The sequence below is a fragment of the Lepisosteus oculatus genome, chromosome 11 (assembly GCF_040954835.1).
Source record: "Lepisosteus oculatus isolate fLepOcu1 chromosome 11, fLepOcu1.hap2, whole genome shotgun sequence".
NCBI lineage: Eukaryota > Metazoa > Chordata > Actinopteri > Semionotiformes > Lepisosteidae > Lepisosteus > Lepisosteus oculatus.
In genome coordinates this window covers 23,724,525-23,744,518 of record NC_090706.1, presented here as the reverse complement: position 1 = coordinate 23,744,518, position 19,994 = coordinate 23,724,525, and the positions used below count along the sequence as shown (strand labels likewise).

The 19,994-nt window shown below is 40.5% G+C and overlaps 2 protein-coding genes and 1 long non-coding RNA gene across 3 annotated transcripts; 2 read left to right on the top strand and 1 right to left on the bottom strand.

Moving 5' to 3' along the window:
* Positions 1-258: 258 nt before the first annotated feature.
* On the bottom strand, positions 259-9,034 carry LOC102689994 (ileal sodium/bile acid cotransporter-like). Its single transcript, XM_015349439.2, has 6 exons — positions 8,620-9,034; positions 5,062-5,180; positions 4,819-4,907; positions 3,943-4,118; positions 2,036-2,193; positions 259-1,215 (listed from the first exon to the last, which is right to left on the bottom strand). Exons 1-6 carry the CDS (start codon positions 8,976-8,978, stop codon positions 1,055-1,057), a joined length of 1,062 nt encoding a protein of 353 aa, XP_015204925.2. The 5' UTR covers positions 8,979-9,034; the 3' UTR covers positions 259-1,054.
* On the top strand, positions 7,218-13,169 carry LOC138241878 (uncharacterized). Its single transcript, XR_011191153.1, has 5 exons — positions 7,218-7,406; positions 11,886-11,957; positions 12,404-12,472; positions 12,617-12,787; positions 12,882-13,169. It is a non-coding gene; the product is annotated as an uncharacterized lncRNA (long non-coding RNA).
* Positions 13,170-13,738: 569 nt separating this feature from the next.
* camlg (calcium modulating ligand) lies at positions 13,739-19,496 on the top strand. Its single transcript, XM_015349422.2, has 4 exons — positions 13,739-14,001; positions 15,291-15,745; positions 16,710-16,775; positions 17,633-19,496. Exons 1-4 carry the CDS (start codon positions 13,839-13,841, stop codon positions 17,822-17,824), a joined length of 876 nt encoding a protein of 291 aa, XP_015204908.1. The 5' UTR covers positions 13,739-13,838; the 3' UTR covers positions 17,825-19,496.
* The last annotated feature ends 498 nt before the right edge of the window (positions 19,497-19,994 follow it).

The window sequence follows — 19,994 nt, the reverse complement described above, 5'->3', positions numbered from 1 at the left end:
AAGTAAGACCGATGATTTGGAAAAGGTGTTTGGGAAAACCACATAGAAAGCACTTTGAAAGAGGTGTGACAGACCGGCAAAATGTTGTTCTTTAATGAAGTACTGTATGTTTCTGTGTTGAGGGGGGTCATACACTAATTGTATAAATAACAAATTTTGTACTAATGGGTGAAGTAGACAAGGAAACTGCTTCAGGCAATCTGTTATTTCACGAAATCCTTTTGAAAATAAGGCAATGATGCAGCAGAGATTTCACAGCCCAGGGCTTTATTGACAAAGTTGTGCAATTATTGGCTGTCCAACATTGTCTTGATTTGTTCTTGATGATAATGCCCAATCCACACACCACGAAGCTCACCAAAGCATTCCTAACAGAGAACAATGTTTAAACAGTAGACTTACTGATACTTAGCCCAGATCTAAATTGTGTTGAAAATGTGTAGAATTGAACAGTGAGGAGAGAATAACAGGGGTCCAGCAATAGTGAACACCAGACATTTAGATAATCTTTTTCTAAATAGGTAGACTTGTGCAGTTGTAATGGTGTGTAATAGAGAGGACAGACCTATTCCTCATCTACATTTTAGTCCTGGATAGGTGGAAATAGCCAACAATATACACAAGTATATGATTGAGACATGATGTATTGATACTACCTTAATTCATTTGATACTAGGACTAAAATTATATTGTCAGTTAATAATAATCCAAGTTTAAAAATATTAACAACACATTTCAGAAGCTGGGCAGTTTATTAAAAACCATACACTAATAAGGGAATGTGAGATACTGCACACACAAGACACAGCTACATTAATGCTGTTGACTTACAATATCATCAGAACAGAAAATATAATAATAGGAATATATCTGCTCTGGGTCTGCTCTTCATATGTGTCAGAAAAGCAGGATACTGCATCTTAGAAGCATGAGAACAAAATGAAAAACCTAAACCTTAAGTGACAACTGTTTCTATCCTTCTATATTGTCAAGAATAATTTGTGCATATTATGCAAACAACCTCTTTCAAGCCTTTTATATTCAATTAGGTAGGTTATACATCATTTTCCCCCATTTTTTTTTCTGTGGAAGATGAAGGGAAATCATCTGTGTTCATCCCATCGGTGGATTCTCTTGTGAGGGCTGTAAAGACCACTTCAGTTCTCATCAACTCTGCATCTGTCTTCTTCCTATATCCTCTGTAAATTCTGTAAGCTGTAAAAGTGAAAAGGTCACAATATACCCAAGTCGGGGAAGATTGAACATTTTTGAATTATGCAATCACATTAATTAGACTGTCACAAATTGGTTAGGATGGCCAAGTGTGTTGAGTCACTTCCACATTGGAAGTGCAATATCCACATTTGTTCAGAACAAACTGCTAACCTAATGTTCCAATCATCAAAGCTTAATTACACATGGAGGATTGGAATTTTGCATTTTATAAACCTTTTGCTTAATGAGCTCAAATTGAACAATGGTTCTATCTTTTAATCACTGAAATAGATGTGATTTAAGAAACATTCATGCCATTCCTGTTCAAGTGGAAGAAAAAAAAATATATGTAATATGCAAACAAATATTTTGGGGAGCAGCTGATGTTAGTATAACCTAAAATGCGTAAATGGAGTTAATTTAATAATATCTACTATAGTGGAGGAATAGCAAATTATAACAGATATTTTACAGATTCATTTTCATACATTAAGCAAGCAGGTGACAAATCTAATTAACACATTTCAATCATCTCTTGCTAGATGTCCAGACACCTGCTGTTTGAACCATGATATACCTCAAGTTACTATATTGTTGTAAATCTATGACCATTAAAGAGCTGTACAAGAGCCTTTCAGTCTGTGCCCATCAAGTATCAAATTTGACATTTTTAGTTCAGTTATTCTATGACATCAGCTGAGTGACTGGTGGGATTAGACCCTGTGGTCTGTAAAAGAAAAAGAGGGTTTTTAGTTTTGGTAAAATGTTTTCAGTATTAACATCTAGTCTGTTGAAATCCTCATTTGCAATGCATACTTACCAGCTATAAGTCCTATTGCAAAAAATGTGAAGCTACAGGAATAAACCATAGGGTAGAAAACCATCTCGCCAACCATCATTTTTGGGAATGAAACCTGAAGGATGGTGCTACACATGGTAGCATTCTGAACACCAGTTTCCAGAGAGATAGTTCGACACCTAAAAGCAAGGACAAGATGATGGAAATATAACTGGACAGGGGGAGGTCATAAGGCAGCAACCTGGACAATTGTCCTGTCCATGAGCTCCCTCTGCCCCAGTCCCACCTATTTTACTAACTCACCATCTCATTCTCTCCTGGCACTTTTTCACCATTTGACATGTTTCAAGTGCTGTTGCACTCTCTTTTTGATAACCCATCAACCCTTTTGTTTTTTAAAAAAGAGATCAGCTAAGTTTCTCTTACTCACATACTGTTCCTGATCTAAATAAGGACACTGTAGCGGCGAGGCTTAATAATAAGGCAGAATTAAGTGTTTCTGAGCTTTCCCAAATTAGGCCTCATTTCTCTGTTCATCTCTGTGGTGCAGCCACAGAGAAACCATTCATGCAAGGTGATTTAAGGTCCAAGGACAGCTCCCAAAGGGGGATGCACTTAGCTAAGCCTGGCTATCATGATCAATGGTCACCCATTGGCGCCTATCTGTCTAGGGAGTGCGAGTTGGACATCTGGACTGCATTACTAAGTGTCAGGACTAAGTGACTCATATCTCACCTTGATCAACCAATCAGGGACTGGTAGGGCCGAGTAACCCACGTGGGACTCTGATGCCCATGGAACTTTCAGCCAATCAATGAGCTGAAGTTCCTCCAGGTAAAAACAGGCAACACAGAGAGCCTGTAAGATTCAACAAGATTCAGATTCAGATTCAACAATTCTAAAGGGAATTCAAAGGAGAATTCCAGGGCAGGACGGCCCAGGAGCAGAAGGCTCCCAAGGGCAGGACATTCTCGCAGCGCGCCTCCTGACCATCCTGAGACTCAGCCCGGACAACCACGGAACGGCCAGTGTGTCCGAGTGCCAGAACTTTCCTTTGTTCTAAGAGTCTAGAGTGGAGGTTGCCAGAGAGTAACCAGCAGCAGGCCTTGTGAACAGGTCGGAACTGTGGACAGCTGAATCACTATTCAGAACTAGCTCTTCATCAGGAACGAACCAGTCCTCTTCCTGACTTGCTGGGACCCACAGTCATCTTTTCTCCTGTGCACAAACTTTGCTAGTTAATGCCAACAGTGAGCATCAGCAGCGCACCGTCGCAAGCCGCACAGCACAGCCTGGCACCGAGCCAGAGAGCGCGGATTGGACAGCAACAGCCTGCAACTGTTTCTTTGTGCCCGCAGGAGATCTGAATCCCCAAAAATTGGATGAGTATTCAACTTCAATGCATTACAGCTCGAGAATTCAATTGTTATCCAAACCAGTTGATATCAATTTAATTCCTAAGAGTTATGTACTTGTTTGAGTATCTAATGTAGAAGTTGTAACCAAGTTCACTTTACGAAACGGTCTTAATGAATGATATACTGAACGTATGTCCTCTTGATATGTGTAACACTTTGTAACTGACCGAATATACCTTTTGTATTCTGATAACCCTCTCGATAAGATCTGTTAGTTTTTCATGCATATTCTATGTATTAATAAATGTATCCTCGTGTATTAGTACCTGTGTGTGCGCGTTGTTTGAGTTATGTCGCATGGTTGGATTCTAAAGCCACCAAAAGAATCAACTTTGTGATTTACTGCTACAATTAATAATTGTCTCAGTAAATGCCCAAACCCTACAGAACTGGTGCCTTCAGAGAGCCACTATGATTACATATTTGGCGTCCCTGAACCGGTTTTCTCTACAACACAAATGCATTTCTTGAGAGAATCTATGATGGCAATATTTTGTAACGTATTCTTACCTCTTCCATGACTGACAAGCCATTCTTGCCAAGAGAAACCCAAACCCATATCCGACACAAGGAGTAATGATTCCAGTAAACAAAAGAGAAGCATCCATGTCCCACATGTCTTTGTAAAGGATTATTGAGACGACCATGCAAGCAATGAGCAGAAAGCTCCCGAGAGACACACCGACCTAGGGAAAGTCAAATGTGCCACACTCAAGACAGAGAGTTACAGATCTCCTAAGTAAAGGTCAAATAGATCTCTAAAAACGCCACAAATGTTATTTTATCAGTAGCACATAGTTTATCAACATATTTTAATGTACAACTCTGTGAAGAAAGTTCACTGCTATATATGATTAGTTTTCTTCTCATAATATTTTGTTTGCTTTTTAATAGAAAATTAGTGCTTAAACAAAGAATCACCATCCTGCAGTGCTGGTTTGAAAGGAGGCTTATTTGGGAACCTTCCATCTTGGTTCAGTAAAGATGGCTGCTGAGTAAGTGTAAACAGGTTTATAATTAGACATACCTGGATACTGAGTGTGGTGCAAACGGAAGCCTGGATGAGTGACCAAATGAGATCAGCCAGAAGAGAGAGGAAGCAGACAGACATTCTTGGAGCAGGACTGAAATAACTAATATGTCTGTGGGACTCAGCTAGCAGTGGATGAAAAGATACAGTGAAGATGAGTTACTGAAGGATGTCACAGGCACAGGACATGTGGGTTTGATGTTAGCTCCTTTTCACCCAGATTGAAAGGGTAAAAGTTGTGAGAAGGGGAGGCAAATAAAGAGAGGAAATTCTGCTGATTGCCAGAAGAGGACTTCTAGGGTTAACAGAAATTATGCAAGGTGAGGTTGACATGCAGGAGGCTTTTCCTCACTTACCTTTGCAATACATCTTGCTGTAGCTGGCCATTTTACGTTCAGGAGTAATCCAAAAGAAGTTGGAACAAAAACTGAAACCATGGTTAATCCTGTAAAGATGTGAAGTCTAGTTTTAGTCTATGGTTTAACATGACTACAGCACAATCCTCTGAAACAGTTATTTCTCCCATTCTCAGATCCTTCTAGTCCCTAGATGCAGTTTCTGTAAGCACAGTCTGTATTGCAGAGTTGAAATCACCTTACCTATTTTTTCAAAGGGTATAGAGATACTACCAGCAGCAGTCCATTTGCTTGTGTAGATGAAGAAACACAGAGGAAGAGTCCCAAAGGACAGGAGTGTAGAGACTGTAGTCATACACATGCTGTAAAACAAAATTTGAGCATCAGTGCGGCAAAGCAGTTCAACTATGGTCTGACCTGGAGTGCAAGGAGTGAGTTATTGGATAGTTTGGATTCTGAGAAAGTTTCAGCTGCTGGATATAGATACTGTAGATATCTATATCTGTAATAACTGTATAACTGTATAGATATAGATACAGCAGGGCCAACGGACAGCTGGGAGAATTCATCCCCCAGGAATCCGGAGTAAGACAAGAGTGTCCTCTTTCACCTCTTCTCTATGTTCTTGTAGCGCATTCGCCCAGCGCTGCGGCCGAAGAGCGCCCGGCTGGGGTACGCAGCGATGGGCAGGATGGGAGTGGTAGTGGTCAAGGCACGGATTAGGAAAGCTGCTGACCAGTGCAGCTGACCCACTGTGAAACAGGCTGAGGAGTCTGGGGAGATCGCCCGTTTTCGTGTAAATAGTTGGTTTCACACCCTTGTGTCGCTCTCTCTCTAGCTCACTCTCGCTCTGGCGCTGGCTCGTTCTCTCTCCCTCTCTGTCTGTCGTTTTCCCTGCTGGCACATGGGCACAGGTGTGCTGTGCTGGCTGTACCGAAGTTTAATATAAGTGCTGTTTTCTCTACTCAATGAGTGTCTGAGTCACTGAGTCCGTCCTCGCCGAACCTGAATTCGCTACGTTCTCTTTACAAAGCCACTGGCAGAGGCGGTGAGATAGAACCCCATCATTGAAGGCCTGGTGATATCAGGAGGCACAGGGGAAGTCCTCAATATCTCCCAGTATACAGACAACGCTGTTCCTGAACCCAGACAAGTGTTTGCAGAGAGCATTGCAGGTTATGAAGCGGTACTCTAGGGCCTTGGCCTTGAAGCTCCACTGCCAAAAGAGTAGAGTCAAGTTTTTTGGAACCTGCAGGGACAGGAACACAGCACCAGAAGGTTTCAAGTTCTGCATGGAATGATACTAGGGGTTTCATTTTTAGAGCCAGGACAACGAGACCATAAACTGGACAGGAAGGATCACCAAGGTGAACACGAAACTGGGCCTGTGGGAAAACGCAATCACTGACACTCATGGTGAGAGTGGTCGTATTAAAACCCGACATTTTATATACGTGACCACGGCATACCTGCTGCCATGGCAAAGATTTCTCCATGGCAAAGGAGCACTGGAAAGGACTATGGGCCTCTTCACGGGCTGAAGAGGAAATACCTGTTTCTTACTGCTCCTGTGGAAAGCTGGACTATTGCAGCTTCAGAGCCAGGACAAGTTTTAGTGACATGCAATTAATAATAATAATAATAATTGCTTACACTTATATAGCGCTTTTCAGGACACTCCACTCAAAGCGCTTTACAAGTAATGGGGACACCCCTCCACCACCACCAATGTGCAGCATCCACGTGGATGATGCGACTGCAGCCATATGCGCTAGAACGCTCACCACACATCAGCTATCAGTGGGGAGGAGAGGAGACTAATGAAGCCAATTCATAGATGGGGATTATTTGGAGGCCATGATTGGTAAGGGCCAATGGGAAATATGGCCAGGACGCCGGGGTTACACCCCTACTCTTTTCGAGAAACACCCTGGGATTTTTAATGACCACAGAGAGTCAGGACCTCGGTTTTATGTCTCATCCAAAGGACGGCGCCTGTTTACAGTATAGTGTATCTGGATGGCCTTCAGATCACTGGTGACACAGGGTTTATTATTGGAGGAGCAGCACACTTTCCTGGTGGGCACTGCACTGTCAACACAGAAGTTTATGTAGTCAGTGATGCAGTGGGTAAAACCATCAATGTCATCTCCATAAGGCTCACAGACTATCTCCCAGTCTGTTGTTTCAAAACAGTCCATCAGTGCATCATTAGCCTCCGCTGACTACCTTCTTACTGTCCTGGTGGTCACTGGTTGTTGTAGGACAAGAGGCAGAGGCCTGTACAGAGATAGGAGATGAACAAGGTTGTGGTCAGATCTGCCAAGGGGGGGGAGTGATTAGGAGCTGTAGGCATTCTTGACATAAGCATACAGCCAGTCCAAAGTCTTATTATCTCTTGTAGGGCATTTAACAAGCTGACTAAAAGTAGGCAGAGGAGAGGAGAGCGAAACATGATTAAAATCACCAGTGATCAGGAACACGCCTTGTAGTCCATCTGCAACTGTGTATGACGTCACACGCTGGGACTGCGTCGGCAGAGGGCGGGACATACAGCAACACAACAGTAACGTGCGAGAACACCCTGGGTAGGTAATATGGCCGCAGGTTAACTGATAGCTCAATGAGCGGGGTGCATAGCTGTTCTTTTACAGCAGTATGATTAAGGTTACAACATCTGTTATTCACAAACACTGCCGGCCCTCCTCCTCTCTTTTTACCGCTCTCCTTGGTTTTCCGATCCGCACGCATCTGAAAACCTTCTTTTGTAGCATTAGCGTCGGGAACCAGTTCGTTCAACCATGTCTCTGTGAAGCACTTAATACAGGACTCAAGATATTCCGACTGGTTCCTCGTCAGTTCCGCTAACTCCTCCATCTTGTTGCCAAGAGATCGTACATTCCCCATTATGATGGAGGGTAAAAAAGGTTTATAGCTTATTTTTTTAGCCCGACACGTTTCTCCGGATCTACAGCCTCTACTCCGTTGTATTACTAGTTCTCTGGGGATCTCCAATCGCTCACCCGAGAACATTGCCGACTTTGTAACATGAAGAGCTGGTTTCTGGTGTAAACAAAAGAGCCCGGTTTGCCCGTAGTACATGCCGGTTTAAAAAGTTGCTCAGAGACCGTCATAAGTCCGAGAGAGGAAAAAAAAAGTAAACGATATTCCGCCATATGTGTAAAACATAATTTAAAAACATCAAATGAAAAAAAAATTGCAATGATCTAAGACATTTGTACTGTTAAGTTAATATCCCTTGATAAAATTACCTACAGAAATATCTCCATTTTCTATTGGAACTTAAATCTTAAATTTAATCTTAAATTAAAATCTAAATGAGCATAATTTTACAGATCTATCAACATATGAATACCAGTGAAAGGACAACAATAACTCATCTAGTCATGATTACATATTTTATGAAAATAACCTATAGGTCACCTATAGGTTTTTTACAGAAAATACCCCAATATTTAAAGAGCTCCAATAGAAAATTGTACAAATGTCTCAGATCATTGCACTTTTTTTCATTTGATGTTTTTGAAGCCTGCTTGACAGCACACTGGCTTCTATAGTGTAGTACACTGTACAATATGGCAAATCACAAGTCATGGATATTTATATAGGACACAATCACAATTCTTAAAACACTCACAAATGTGTCAAAATACATCTTGGCTCTCTTCAATAACACTCAATACATAGGATTCCAAGCTTTCTTTGCAAATAGTCAAAACAAAGTTCAGCAATGGTAGGCTTGTGATGCAACAGATCTTGATTCAGTCTTACATTTCTTACCTGAGGTCTATATCTCCATCCATCCAATAAGTTGCCAGATTTGAGGTAATGCCCCCAGGACAGCTCCCCATCATAATTACTGCAATGGCATGAGAGGCTTTCATTTTGAATGCCAGTGCAAAGAGGAAGCAGGAGAGAGGCATCAGCCCAGCTTGACACAAGAATCCAGTGCACAGAGCCCATGGCTTTTTCATATGGAACCAGAGTTTCTGTGTATCTGAAGAGCAACCCATTGAGAACATGACAATTACCAATGTCACAACTAATACCACTGAGTAGATCACACCCACAAGGTCATCAATCTCATTTGAATCCAGCAAAGTGCCATTGTTGCTTGTTCCATTCCAGTTTTGTTCCATATTTGGATTTTGTGCCTAGTCACCACTTGCTGGACTCTTTTCAGTTGTGTCTTCAAATACAAGGTGGGAAAACTAACCTCAAGAATAACTTCCTCCTTTTGGTTTATAACTATTGTGACAGTGGAACACACCTCCCACTGCACTCCCCACTCCGCGGCGCGTGGGAATGCGCAGCTACAGCACCTGAGGCTTATCAGGGCTGCGCTTTAAGATCCCCATGCGCCCGCAGACAGTGTTCAACTTAGAACTGAATATGTTCCCAAGCCGGCTACACAAATAATTGCGCTGATCTAAAAGACGATCTATTCTCCTAGTTCAAAAAGGATTCTCTCCTATACAGGACAACAGAAACCTCCTCAGACAATTACACACTGGCACACCGCACAGAAATAACAAGCGCTCTACTGGTACTGGTACACGATCACACTATACTTTTTGCATGAGCATGAATTAAACTTTTGGCTACTACACAGCTGAGGCAAAATAAAATCTACCTCTAAGGTGGAGCCTTAGCTATATTTGCAAGCTCTCAAACCTTCTTATAATTTAGATGAGTTTTTTATCATTTAGCAGTGGCTACAACACACTGTAGTCTCTGCCCGTCACACCCTATAATGCTCTGATAGGTGAGCAATTGGCAATTAAAATGAACTTATCACAGAAAAGGAGCCAGCAACTATTCTCTTTGCCTAAATAGAAACATGTTATACTAATTTTCACACCCAAAAGTCTCAGTGTGACAGTGAGATGCTAGAGACTATATGTGTGTGAGACCCAGACTGGTGACACCAGAAGAGTATGGCAGTGCTAGAGTGGATGTTGGCAGTCCAAGGGCTATGTGAAGGGAAACCCTTGTAGCTGTGTGTCACTGGGGAGTAGGAAGCTCCATGTTGTGTGTCATTGAAGATCAAGAAGGCTCCTAGCTAAAGAACATCATCTGGTGAAGTATGTTGAGGCTGAGAAACCTTGAGTGAGGGGCTCGGTGAGGAGAGGGACTCCTAGAAGATAGTGGTGTGGTTGAGTTAGAGACTCTGGGCCTGAGAGTCGACAAGCTGTGGGCCTAGAGGACTCTCACATTACAATATGCACCACATTTCCTGGTTGCCCCAATGAGGGGGCCATGGAAAACACCACTCTTGTAGGAGGCTGAAAGGGGTGTGTCTGGAGCATTTTGACAAGCCTATTCATACTGAAGGTGGTGGCCACAACCTCCATGCATCACACTTGGTCTGAAATATTCCTCTGTCACCCTGCCCCACATTCATTCACAGGTATCCAGAATCAGAAGACTGAAGAGTTATTTTACTAGAATAAATTCTATTCAATTTATTGAATAATTTTGAGGGCAACATGCAGTGGTTAGTGCCTTGAGATGCACAGGAATTTAAGACTTCCTGAACTGAGGTGCTCTCTGAGTGGAGTATGTATAGGTTTCCTCCAACAGTGCAAAGACATACTGATAGGTTAATTGCCTTATGGAAAATTGTACATGGTGTGAGTGTGTGCGTATCCATGTCTGAGTCTTTGTTTCTGCCCTGCGATGGACTGGCGTCCTGTCCAGGATATACCCTGCCTAGTGCCCATTGCTTGCCAGGATAGGTTCTGGCTTTCCAATTACCCTGAATTGGAAGAAACTAAAAAAATAAATAAATGGATGGATGATATATAAAGGGAATCAGGGTGGCAGTCAATCTTGGGTTGATTCAGAGTAGGTTTTTGTGTTATATATTGTGGAGAGTTTTGTTTAAATAAAGTCTTACTACACAATATGTTTGTTGTTCAATGTGATTTCTATGCACTCCGGCCTTGTGTCATAGCAATACTTCAATGGCAGTTCTGTTGGGAAATAGTGAAAAATTTCAGGTGTTATTCACCGAAATCCTTTATTTCAAACTACAAATTATAATATAGTACATTATTTATCTTAGGTTGCAGCATCTGACAGTGTGGTTGTAATTTTTCTTGGGACAACCTCAGTGACATACTATGCAGCAATGGACCAGTACAGTGATGGACGAAACTTTCATCCTGGTGGTTCCACATCCCAGATATGAAAAAATGTGACAGTAGTTCACCAATGTATTTGAAGACTACAACAATTTGCCTGGATTGACGTATCGAGTGTAGAGGGTCTTATTAGCAACCATACAACCCTGACCAAAAAGGTTAAAGTTCCAGTTAGACTAAAAGAGGAAAAAGATAGATACCCTTCTGACTTTTCCCTTAACTTTTGGCTTAGGATGAAGTTTAAGTCTTATCTCGTCTCTTCGAAGTTCACTGTCTATAGCCCCTACTTTAAGTTCTACAAGTAGAATTTGAACTACAGTTTTAGTCTACATTGTTTTTGCTGGTTATTGTTTTTCATTTCGTATCATACTTTAAAATGGCTCTGAGGGGTTTAAAATGCTTTTAAGGGGTTTTTGTTATTTTTAAAATACTTTTTTGCCACAAGAATAGCAGACATCACTGAAATGTTTTAGAAGGGATATTTCTATAATCAGAGTAACTTTTCTTTGTGTCCCCCTTTCCTGTATTAGCACAAAATAAATTGCTTTATTTCTGTATGTCATTGAATTACTGTTAAGCTTTCTTAACTAGGAAATTAACTAGACAAAACATTTATTAGCAACTCAGTCACTAAATAATTTCTGTTTTGTTAAATGTTGACAAACAGTATGAAGTGCAAAGTTTGTTATTTTATAAAATAATAATGGTATATAGCTCCCCCAACTTTAGATCTTTTCCAGGAACAATATCCCCAAACTTCTTCTCCCCATACTTCTTCCACCAAACACCAAACACAGATGAGTCTGGTAGATATGATTAATATTACTTTCTTTTCACCCCAATTAACCTTTTGCTTATAAAGGGTGTGTTAATATCAGTACACTTTCTCTTCTTTTCAAGGACTGTCCCTGGTCTCTGCCTCCTCCTCGCATACCTACTCTCAACCAGCCATCCCCTGCTCACTCAGAAAAAGTAAGAAGGCTTTTCAATCTTTTCACTTATTTACCTTTTGTACTTCAAGTCATTTATCATTTATTTTTTTCATCTTCTCATCCTTCCATTAAAAGTTAATAATTTTAGTCTGTTTTTCAACAATACATATAAAAGTTGCTGTGTTACTTAAGACTGTACTAAACGGGATTTTTTCGTCCCTATCCCTAACATATTCCTTCATTACATCCCTCTTTCACCATCTTACGTTGTGAAATGCAATCAAAACCTCTCACATTTATCAAGATATCATGTCACCTAGCATATTTTCTGATGGAAAGAGAGATGATGTACTGCTCATGTACTGCTCATTCACACAAACACATGCACACATGTTTGTGTGTGACAAACACACACAAACTATTTCAATGTGACAGTGTTCTTTTGGGTATTTCTAGTATTGTTCGTTCTATTCTACTCTTTTCTAGGCAACTAAAACTAAACCTGCAATTGGCCAGTTCACAAGAGAGTCCACACCTCAGGGTGTACAGGCTAAGGTATGTGTAAAGCCATTTGCAGTTCTAATGCTTTATAATTGAGTAGAAGGTACACACGTGTACTTCAACCAAGCATACACAGATAGCTCAATTGTTTCCTCACACTTGTTCTCCAAATGTTGTCTTTCTCTATAAAATGTACAGCTCATCGCATTGAGGGATCGCTGTTCCTGTGCAACTGCAGCAAAATACACAAATGATCTGATGCATTCTTGTACACTACAGCATACATGGCATCTCACTATTTCCTGGGCTCTTCATCTAACAGCGAAATAAGGCCACCCCTGTCCCGAGAGGAAGTTGAAGCTATAATTCGTGAGTGTAGATGGCTTAGGTTATATTCTGAAATAATCTTTTAGTATATTTTGTTCAGGTAAATAATATTTTTCTGTTCTCTTTTTCTTGTTAGCTGAAGTAAAGACTGTGTTCCCTGAGAAGACCCATGCAGAAATCAGAGCCTTTATGAGACAGAAGCTATCTAATGCAGCAAATATTCTAAAACGTCAGTGTGGTGTGGGCCAGGAGAACCAGCATCATGAACATGAGCCAGTCTACCTTTAAATGACCAGCTCCCTTTAACTTCAGCTGTGAATTTATTATTTAAATGTTCTTGTTGTTATTGTTGTATTTGAACTGTTATGATCATATTCTCTATTGATGTAAATATTAATACATTTGGACTTAACTGGTTAATGAATTTTGTACATTTGCCTGTACATTTCATGTTGGCTTTCTATTTTCTCTGCAGTCTTCTTCAGGATTAATAAAGTAGACCTATATATCTATTTATCTGTCAATCATATTTTAATAACTAGTGTTATGTACCATGGTACCCCTACAAGTACCATACGTCTGTCAAAACATCATAGGATAAAACGTACCACATACTCAAGGTACCTTAAGAGTACCATGGTATACAGTATAAGTACAACGGTACTTCTACCATGGTACATGTACTATGGTACTGTCAAAAACACCAAGGTACCGTACCATAGTACTGGTACCATAAATGTACCATGGTACAATTTCTTATGTATAGTTTTACAGATAGGAAAGCCTTCCAAACCTATTAATATGAATATGAGGGTATTACCTTTAAATTTTGATTTAAGTAAAGGAAGTTTTAATTAAGTTTATAATTAAACAGATGAAAACACATTTCTCTTTATCTCTTTTATTTCTCTTTATCGTTTCCCGTTTTCTCTTATTTCCCGTTTTGCGCGCTGCAGAGCGATCAGTTATTAAGTGTGACATCATCAAAGTGCGTCCGTTTGAGGAGCGCCTTGCCCATTGTATTAGTGGTAGATACGTCGAGGTGTCATTTTGTTACACTGACAGTATAAAACGTATTTTAACATTTACGATAATGGAGTCTGCAGATCAAAACATGCAAAAGGCTTCTGAAGAAATAAACAATATGTCTGCATCGAAAAGAAGAGCAGAAATTAGGAGGAGAAAACTGCTGATGAATTCAGAAGACAGAATGAACAGGATCATGGGGTTTAATAAGAGCGACGTAGACGCCAACGGTGAGGCGCTTATTAAAAATACTGAAAACGGGAATGAAAAGGTTCATACAATTGTAATCAAACTATTCATCTGAAAGATTAAAGGACATTAAAGATTACCGATATCAGTAAAAAGACGGATACATTTCCTGTAAATAAATCACACTAGCTACATACCATTACAGCGCAGTTTATCACCACCCTTAACGAATACTTTTGCAAATTCTTTTGTCTTTAATTTAAACCAATCTAAATTAGATGAACACGAATTATATAGGTACTGTATATTTTAATCGTATGCGTTTTGTAACTTTTTTTCTCGTTTGACTTTGATTTAACTGCTTAATATTGGGAAGTATTGTTCTTTGAAAGGTAGATGAGATAATTCATGTGGGGTTTTATAAACTAAAAGCATTAAAGCTATTTTATGTTATTATTTTAAGAATTCGAATAAATCGAGTTTAAAGGAGTGGCACAAGGAGGACACCTGCTACGCCTATCACTGGGCTTGTATATTCTGGTCAGTTGTCTGGAATTGCTGTCACAAAGTTATTAATGCTGAAAGAAGAGGCTATCGGAGAGATTGCATATTTCATGTCTTATTTCTCTATTCAGGTTAAACATATTTTGACATATGTATGCTTGTAATGATCTGTTATAGTGTTAACATTCTGAAAAAAATATGCTGTAGTTGCAAAATAATAATGTCCATGTCTTTTATGAATGATTATGCATTTCCTAAGGCTTTTTGTTTGGCATGAAATCCCTTTTTTTTCAATTTAGGCTTTCTTGGAGATCCAAGTATTTTCATTTTTTTGTTCCAGCTGGGCCCTTAATTACTGTAGCTGATTTGAACCTATAAATGAGACAAACCTTTATTAAGGGACCAGGACCATGAACACGCTTTTGTGATAAAAACAGTATATCAGGTTTCAGTCATATCAGTATGAGTCAGTATGAATCTAATGGGTTATACTCCATCTAACACACATGAACGCGTTAGTACAGGGTTTGTATTAGTATCAAATTTTATTCCCCTTTTGAAAAACTGAAACAGCATTTTAAAAATGGAACTCAGAAAATACATTAGTCTGTAACTAAGAACTGAACTGTTGTGAAAACCAGAAAAGGCATGGGTTTTACAGAAAAGACACTGAGAACTACTAAGGTAGGTGAACCAGTACTGGTTCAGCAATTAAAATGGGAGTAATTAACCCTGTAAATTGGTTTGTCAACTTCTACAATTTATCATCCCATTCTGAAAGAATCCAATTTGTGGTTTGATAATTTTATTCCTTATCTTCTACAAGATGACAGACATACGTTGGAGCCCAGAGTTCCCTTGGATCATGGCAGAGCAGAGCCGCGGTCTCTGTCCGCCCAATCCAAGAGACTTCCAGTCTTCCAGAGTGAGATGGGGGTGAGCAATCACCACGGCGACGTGCCTGAGCGTCAGGGGTCTCCCCTGCGGGAGTGCAGGGACCCCGCGGGCCGCAGCGGCGAGGGCGAAAGCGCTGGGGAGGTGCGGCAGAGATCCCGGGCAGACGTCCCCTCCGACGGCATCCCCCGCTCCCCCCGCCGCGGGCTGCAGCAGTACCTGTCGCGCTTCGATGAGGCCATGAAGCTCCGCAGCCAGCTGATCAGCGAGAAGCCGGCTCAGGAAAACGGCTCGGGCCCAGAGGAGCTAGATGCCTTCCGAGTCTTCCGCCTCATCGGGAGCGTGATGTTAGCCATCACTGTCAGGGTCTTTGTCTGCAAGTATTTGGTATGTCTGTGTCGCAGATCTTTGATTTGTTTGATTTAATCACTTTCCCTCTCCAGCTGGTAAAGATCTGGTTGCAGGAAAGCTAACAAGCTTCACTTTGGTTTGGGGCTTGATCTGTTTTTCGGCTTAACACCCTGCGGCTCACCACTGGCAACCCACTGAAGCTCAGCAGGTGTGAGCCTGGTCAGTACCTGGATGGGAGACCTGCTGGGAAAGCTAAGGTTGCTGCTGGAAGAGGTGTTCATGGGACCAGTAGGGGACGCTCACCCTGCGGTCTGTGTGGGTCCTAATGCCCCAATATAGTGACGGGGACACTATACTGTAAAAAAAGGCACTGTCTTTTGGATGAGACATAAAACCAAGGTCCTGTCTCTTTAGGGTCATTAAAAATCCCAGGGTTTTTCTCAGAAAACAGTAGTTGTGGCCTCACCACTAATAGCTGGTGTGTGGTGAGTGTACTGGTGCACTATACCTGCTGTCGCATCATCCAAGTGGTGCTGCACATTGGTGGTGGTGGAGGGGAGTCCTCATTACCTGAAAAAAGGTTTGAGTGTCCAGAAAAGCACTATATAAGTGCAAGTATTATTTATTATGTATTTAGATATTAAGAACTGTAATGTTGCCCTGATGAAGACAAAATGCCCTAACTTAATTTTATCTTCACCCTTGAGGCATTAAAAATGTCAGAGCTTGAGTGTTGACTTATTCAGGACCGAACACCAGTATAGCATGGTGGAATTCATGTCTGCTTCTCAACAAAAAATAATGTAGTTAAGCTTAATATCACACCACTGGGAGTTCCTATTTAGAGCACAGCTCTTCTGCTATCTGACTAACTCATGACTGCCCACCTTCTTCAGACAGGGCTTTGAAGTTCTGGAAATCAGCTGCAGTAGTGAGCTGTGGGTTGACTGGTTTTATGACATTATGTTGTAACAAAGGTTTCTTGTTCTCTTATTTGCAGTCAATATTTGCCCCATTTCTTACCCTCCAGCTGGCATATATGGGCTTGTACAAGTATTTTCCAAAGGTGAGTGTGTCGGTTTTGAAGAGAGGTTGTTTGTAGGTAAGATATTAGGCTCTGTATTAATTTGCTTTTGAAAACAGAATACTATATCCCTTTTTGCAAGAAAAGTGTATTGCGTTTATAATTCAGGGAAAATGTATTGTTTTATGAATTATATTCCTGCATTGTGCTTTTCAGCACACAGATCTAAAATGATGAAAGAACAGTCCTTTTTGTAGTGTTTTTCCCATTGAAACTATTTTTAACAGGCTTGAAAAGCAAAGTATATTTGATCAGCAGTAGTTTTTGTAAAAGCACACAAAACATTTAATTGGAACAAATATTTCATGATTTAATTTAAAACGTGGGCTACTAGGCAGGACAGAAATGAGAGGAAACCATATAGAAGAGCTGCTTAATAAGATATCCATATTGAACAACATCCATCCATTCATTTTCTAATGGCTTCTTCCAGTTCAGGGTTGTGGGGGAGGCAGAGCCCAGTCCCAGAAGACAGGGTGCATCCTGGATGGGACGCCAGTCCATTGCACTGACACACAGACACATGTATGCAAACACTCACACCAGATCCAAATTTTCCAAAATCCAGTTAACCTACCAGTATGTCTTCAGACTGTGGGAGGAAACCAGAGCATCCGGAGGAAACCCACACAAATATGGGGGAGATCATACAAAATTCACACAGATAGCACCCCAGGTCCAGAATTAAACCCAGGGCCCCAGTGAAACAAAGCAGCAGTGCTGACCCTGCCCCTTCTTCAACAACTTGAGTTTTAGAAATCAGCTGTTTTTCTTGGGGTGACTTTGAGGATTCTTGGTTGCAGAAAGGTGAATAGATTCTCTGTCCTCTTTACTTTCAGAGTGAGAAGAAGATGAAGACTACAGTGTTGACTGCTGCTCTGCTGCTATCAGGGATCCCCGCAGAGGTCATCAACCGTTCCATGGACACTTATAGCAAAATGGGGGACGTCTTCACAGATCTGTGTGTCTATTTCTTCACGTTCATTGTGTGTCACGAGATCCTCATCCTTCTGGGTTCTGAAATTCCCTGATGTTTGGTTTACCCCTCCCCCCCTCCGCTCTTCCATGCTTTGGAAGAAATAAAATCGAAACCCCTCCTCCCTGTTCCCCTTACATTCCCAACGCTTCCCGCCTCTTGTCCGGCCCTTGACTATCAGGGAAAGATGGACATATGGACACTGCCGGTCCTTGAAAGATCTGGTCCTGAGCGCTAACCTGGTCACGGTTAGCAAAATGTCTTCTGCACTACCATACCATTGCAGGAAATAACAGAATTTCTGCTTGTCTTACTAGTAGCTGAAGACAGCACCGCAGTCCATATGTACTGATGGTTAGGTTTTACTTGCGCTCTGGTCAGAAGCAAGGGGTCCAGTTTCTTATAGTTGAAGGATTTTTTTTTTTATTATTCTGCATTGTGTATTTTTGGATTTAGCTGACTTTTGATTTTGCTGCTAGTAACCTTTTTTTTAATTTATGGAATTTATATATCCACTTAAGCTAAAAACTTTATACTCCTTCTTCTCAAGAACATGTTGGTGGAAAGTAATGCAGTAGCACAAAATGCTGTGAAGTGCACTGCAGAAACAAAGTCAAGGGTTAACAATTCTGTACCCAAATATGAAAACAGGGTATGAGCTGTGTGCTGTATTTGAATTTTTGGTGTTGGTTGTTCACTGTTACCGGATTTTAAATGTTTGTTTTTTTGTCCCTTTAAATTTGTCATTAGCCATTTCTTGGTTAAAAACATGGAACCTCTGCTTATTGTGAAACAAGGCTGTTTTAACCTTAACTTCCCAGCCACTGAGTGCTTTGCCTCATTAATCATTAAAATTGAGTTCACAGGTGATACTGATCATCAAACCTAGATCTCATTTAATTTGAATAGTTTTGTGTTTATTTTCACCACTGATTAAGTGGGACATCCCCACGCCAGCAATTTAAGTGGCTTACAATAATCACAACTGTGATATTTCAATTAACTGTGGTTAATGATAAATAAGCATCTTTTACTTGGAGGTCAATGAGTACTTTTGGTTAAATTGGCATCAAGTGAAAAGTTCATTTTATTTTAAAGAGGGAAACATCATCGTAAACACCGAAAACACATGCATTTTAACACATGCAGTATGCATCGGTGGTTTTGTACTCTGAATGTGGTAAAGTTTGGGCAAGCAAGAGTATATATGGGCTAAATTCCATGTTTGCCTGTGCCACCTGTGTGAACTGTGACCTACTCCCATGTCTTAGTGGCATGCTTAGGTTAAATTAACAATAAATTATTTCGTCCGTCATTTAAATGTTGTAACCACACATACTTGTTTTTTTATTGTATCACCTCCCTGTCTTGACAAAACAAGGTAAAAAATGTTGACTGCCATTTTGTTATTAAAATTTAAAGAGCAATTCTTTTTAGGTCTTTAATTTTAAACTATGATGTACCAGGTTATACATCATCCAGATTATCAACCCATAACAGTGTAATTGATGTATTGGTCATAATTTAAATTGTACATCTGGGTGAGATGCATTTACTGCTGAAATGTGGAAAAACTACTGAAAACTGAACAAATTAATAAAATATCAAAGACGGAACTAAAGCTTTTTTTCTTGAAGTGCTAAAAGGAGAATTTTTACAAATATATTGTTTGGAGGGACAGCTTGAATCATTGGGTGAGCACATTTCTTTACACGGCTTTCCGTTTTCCCAAAGAAAAAGCTGTTCATTTTAATTTGGGAAATACTTTTTCGATTTTAAGTCACGTATTGTAGTTTTCTTTTCACTGGAACTTGATTTCCTTAAGTATCTCATGTGGACAATAAAGGGGACATGAATGGTTTGAATATAGATGATCTGGGTGTGAATATTTAGTGAATTGCGATGGCATATTTCATTTGATACGTTATTTCTTTTATAATAAAGGTGAGTGCAGATCTTGATTCTTGTGAGACAGCAATTCAACGCTATGCATTCCCAGCTCTCAGCACACATACCCTTAACACAATCTTGTTGACGTTTAGCGTTTTTACTGTTCCTAAGGTCAGGACATATCACGGTGTGCAGCTTTATACAATATACAGTACAGTTAAAGCAGGCAAATGTTCAACAGTAGAAACTGGATTTTGATCGTCTTCTTTCGGAGGTATCAATATGAATTTGGTTCTTCCAGCCGCTGGGGGGTGCTGTTTGGATGGAGGAAGAGA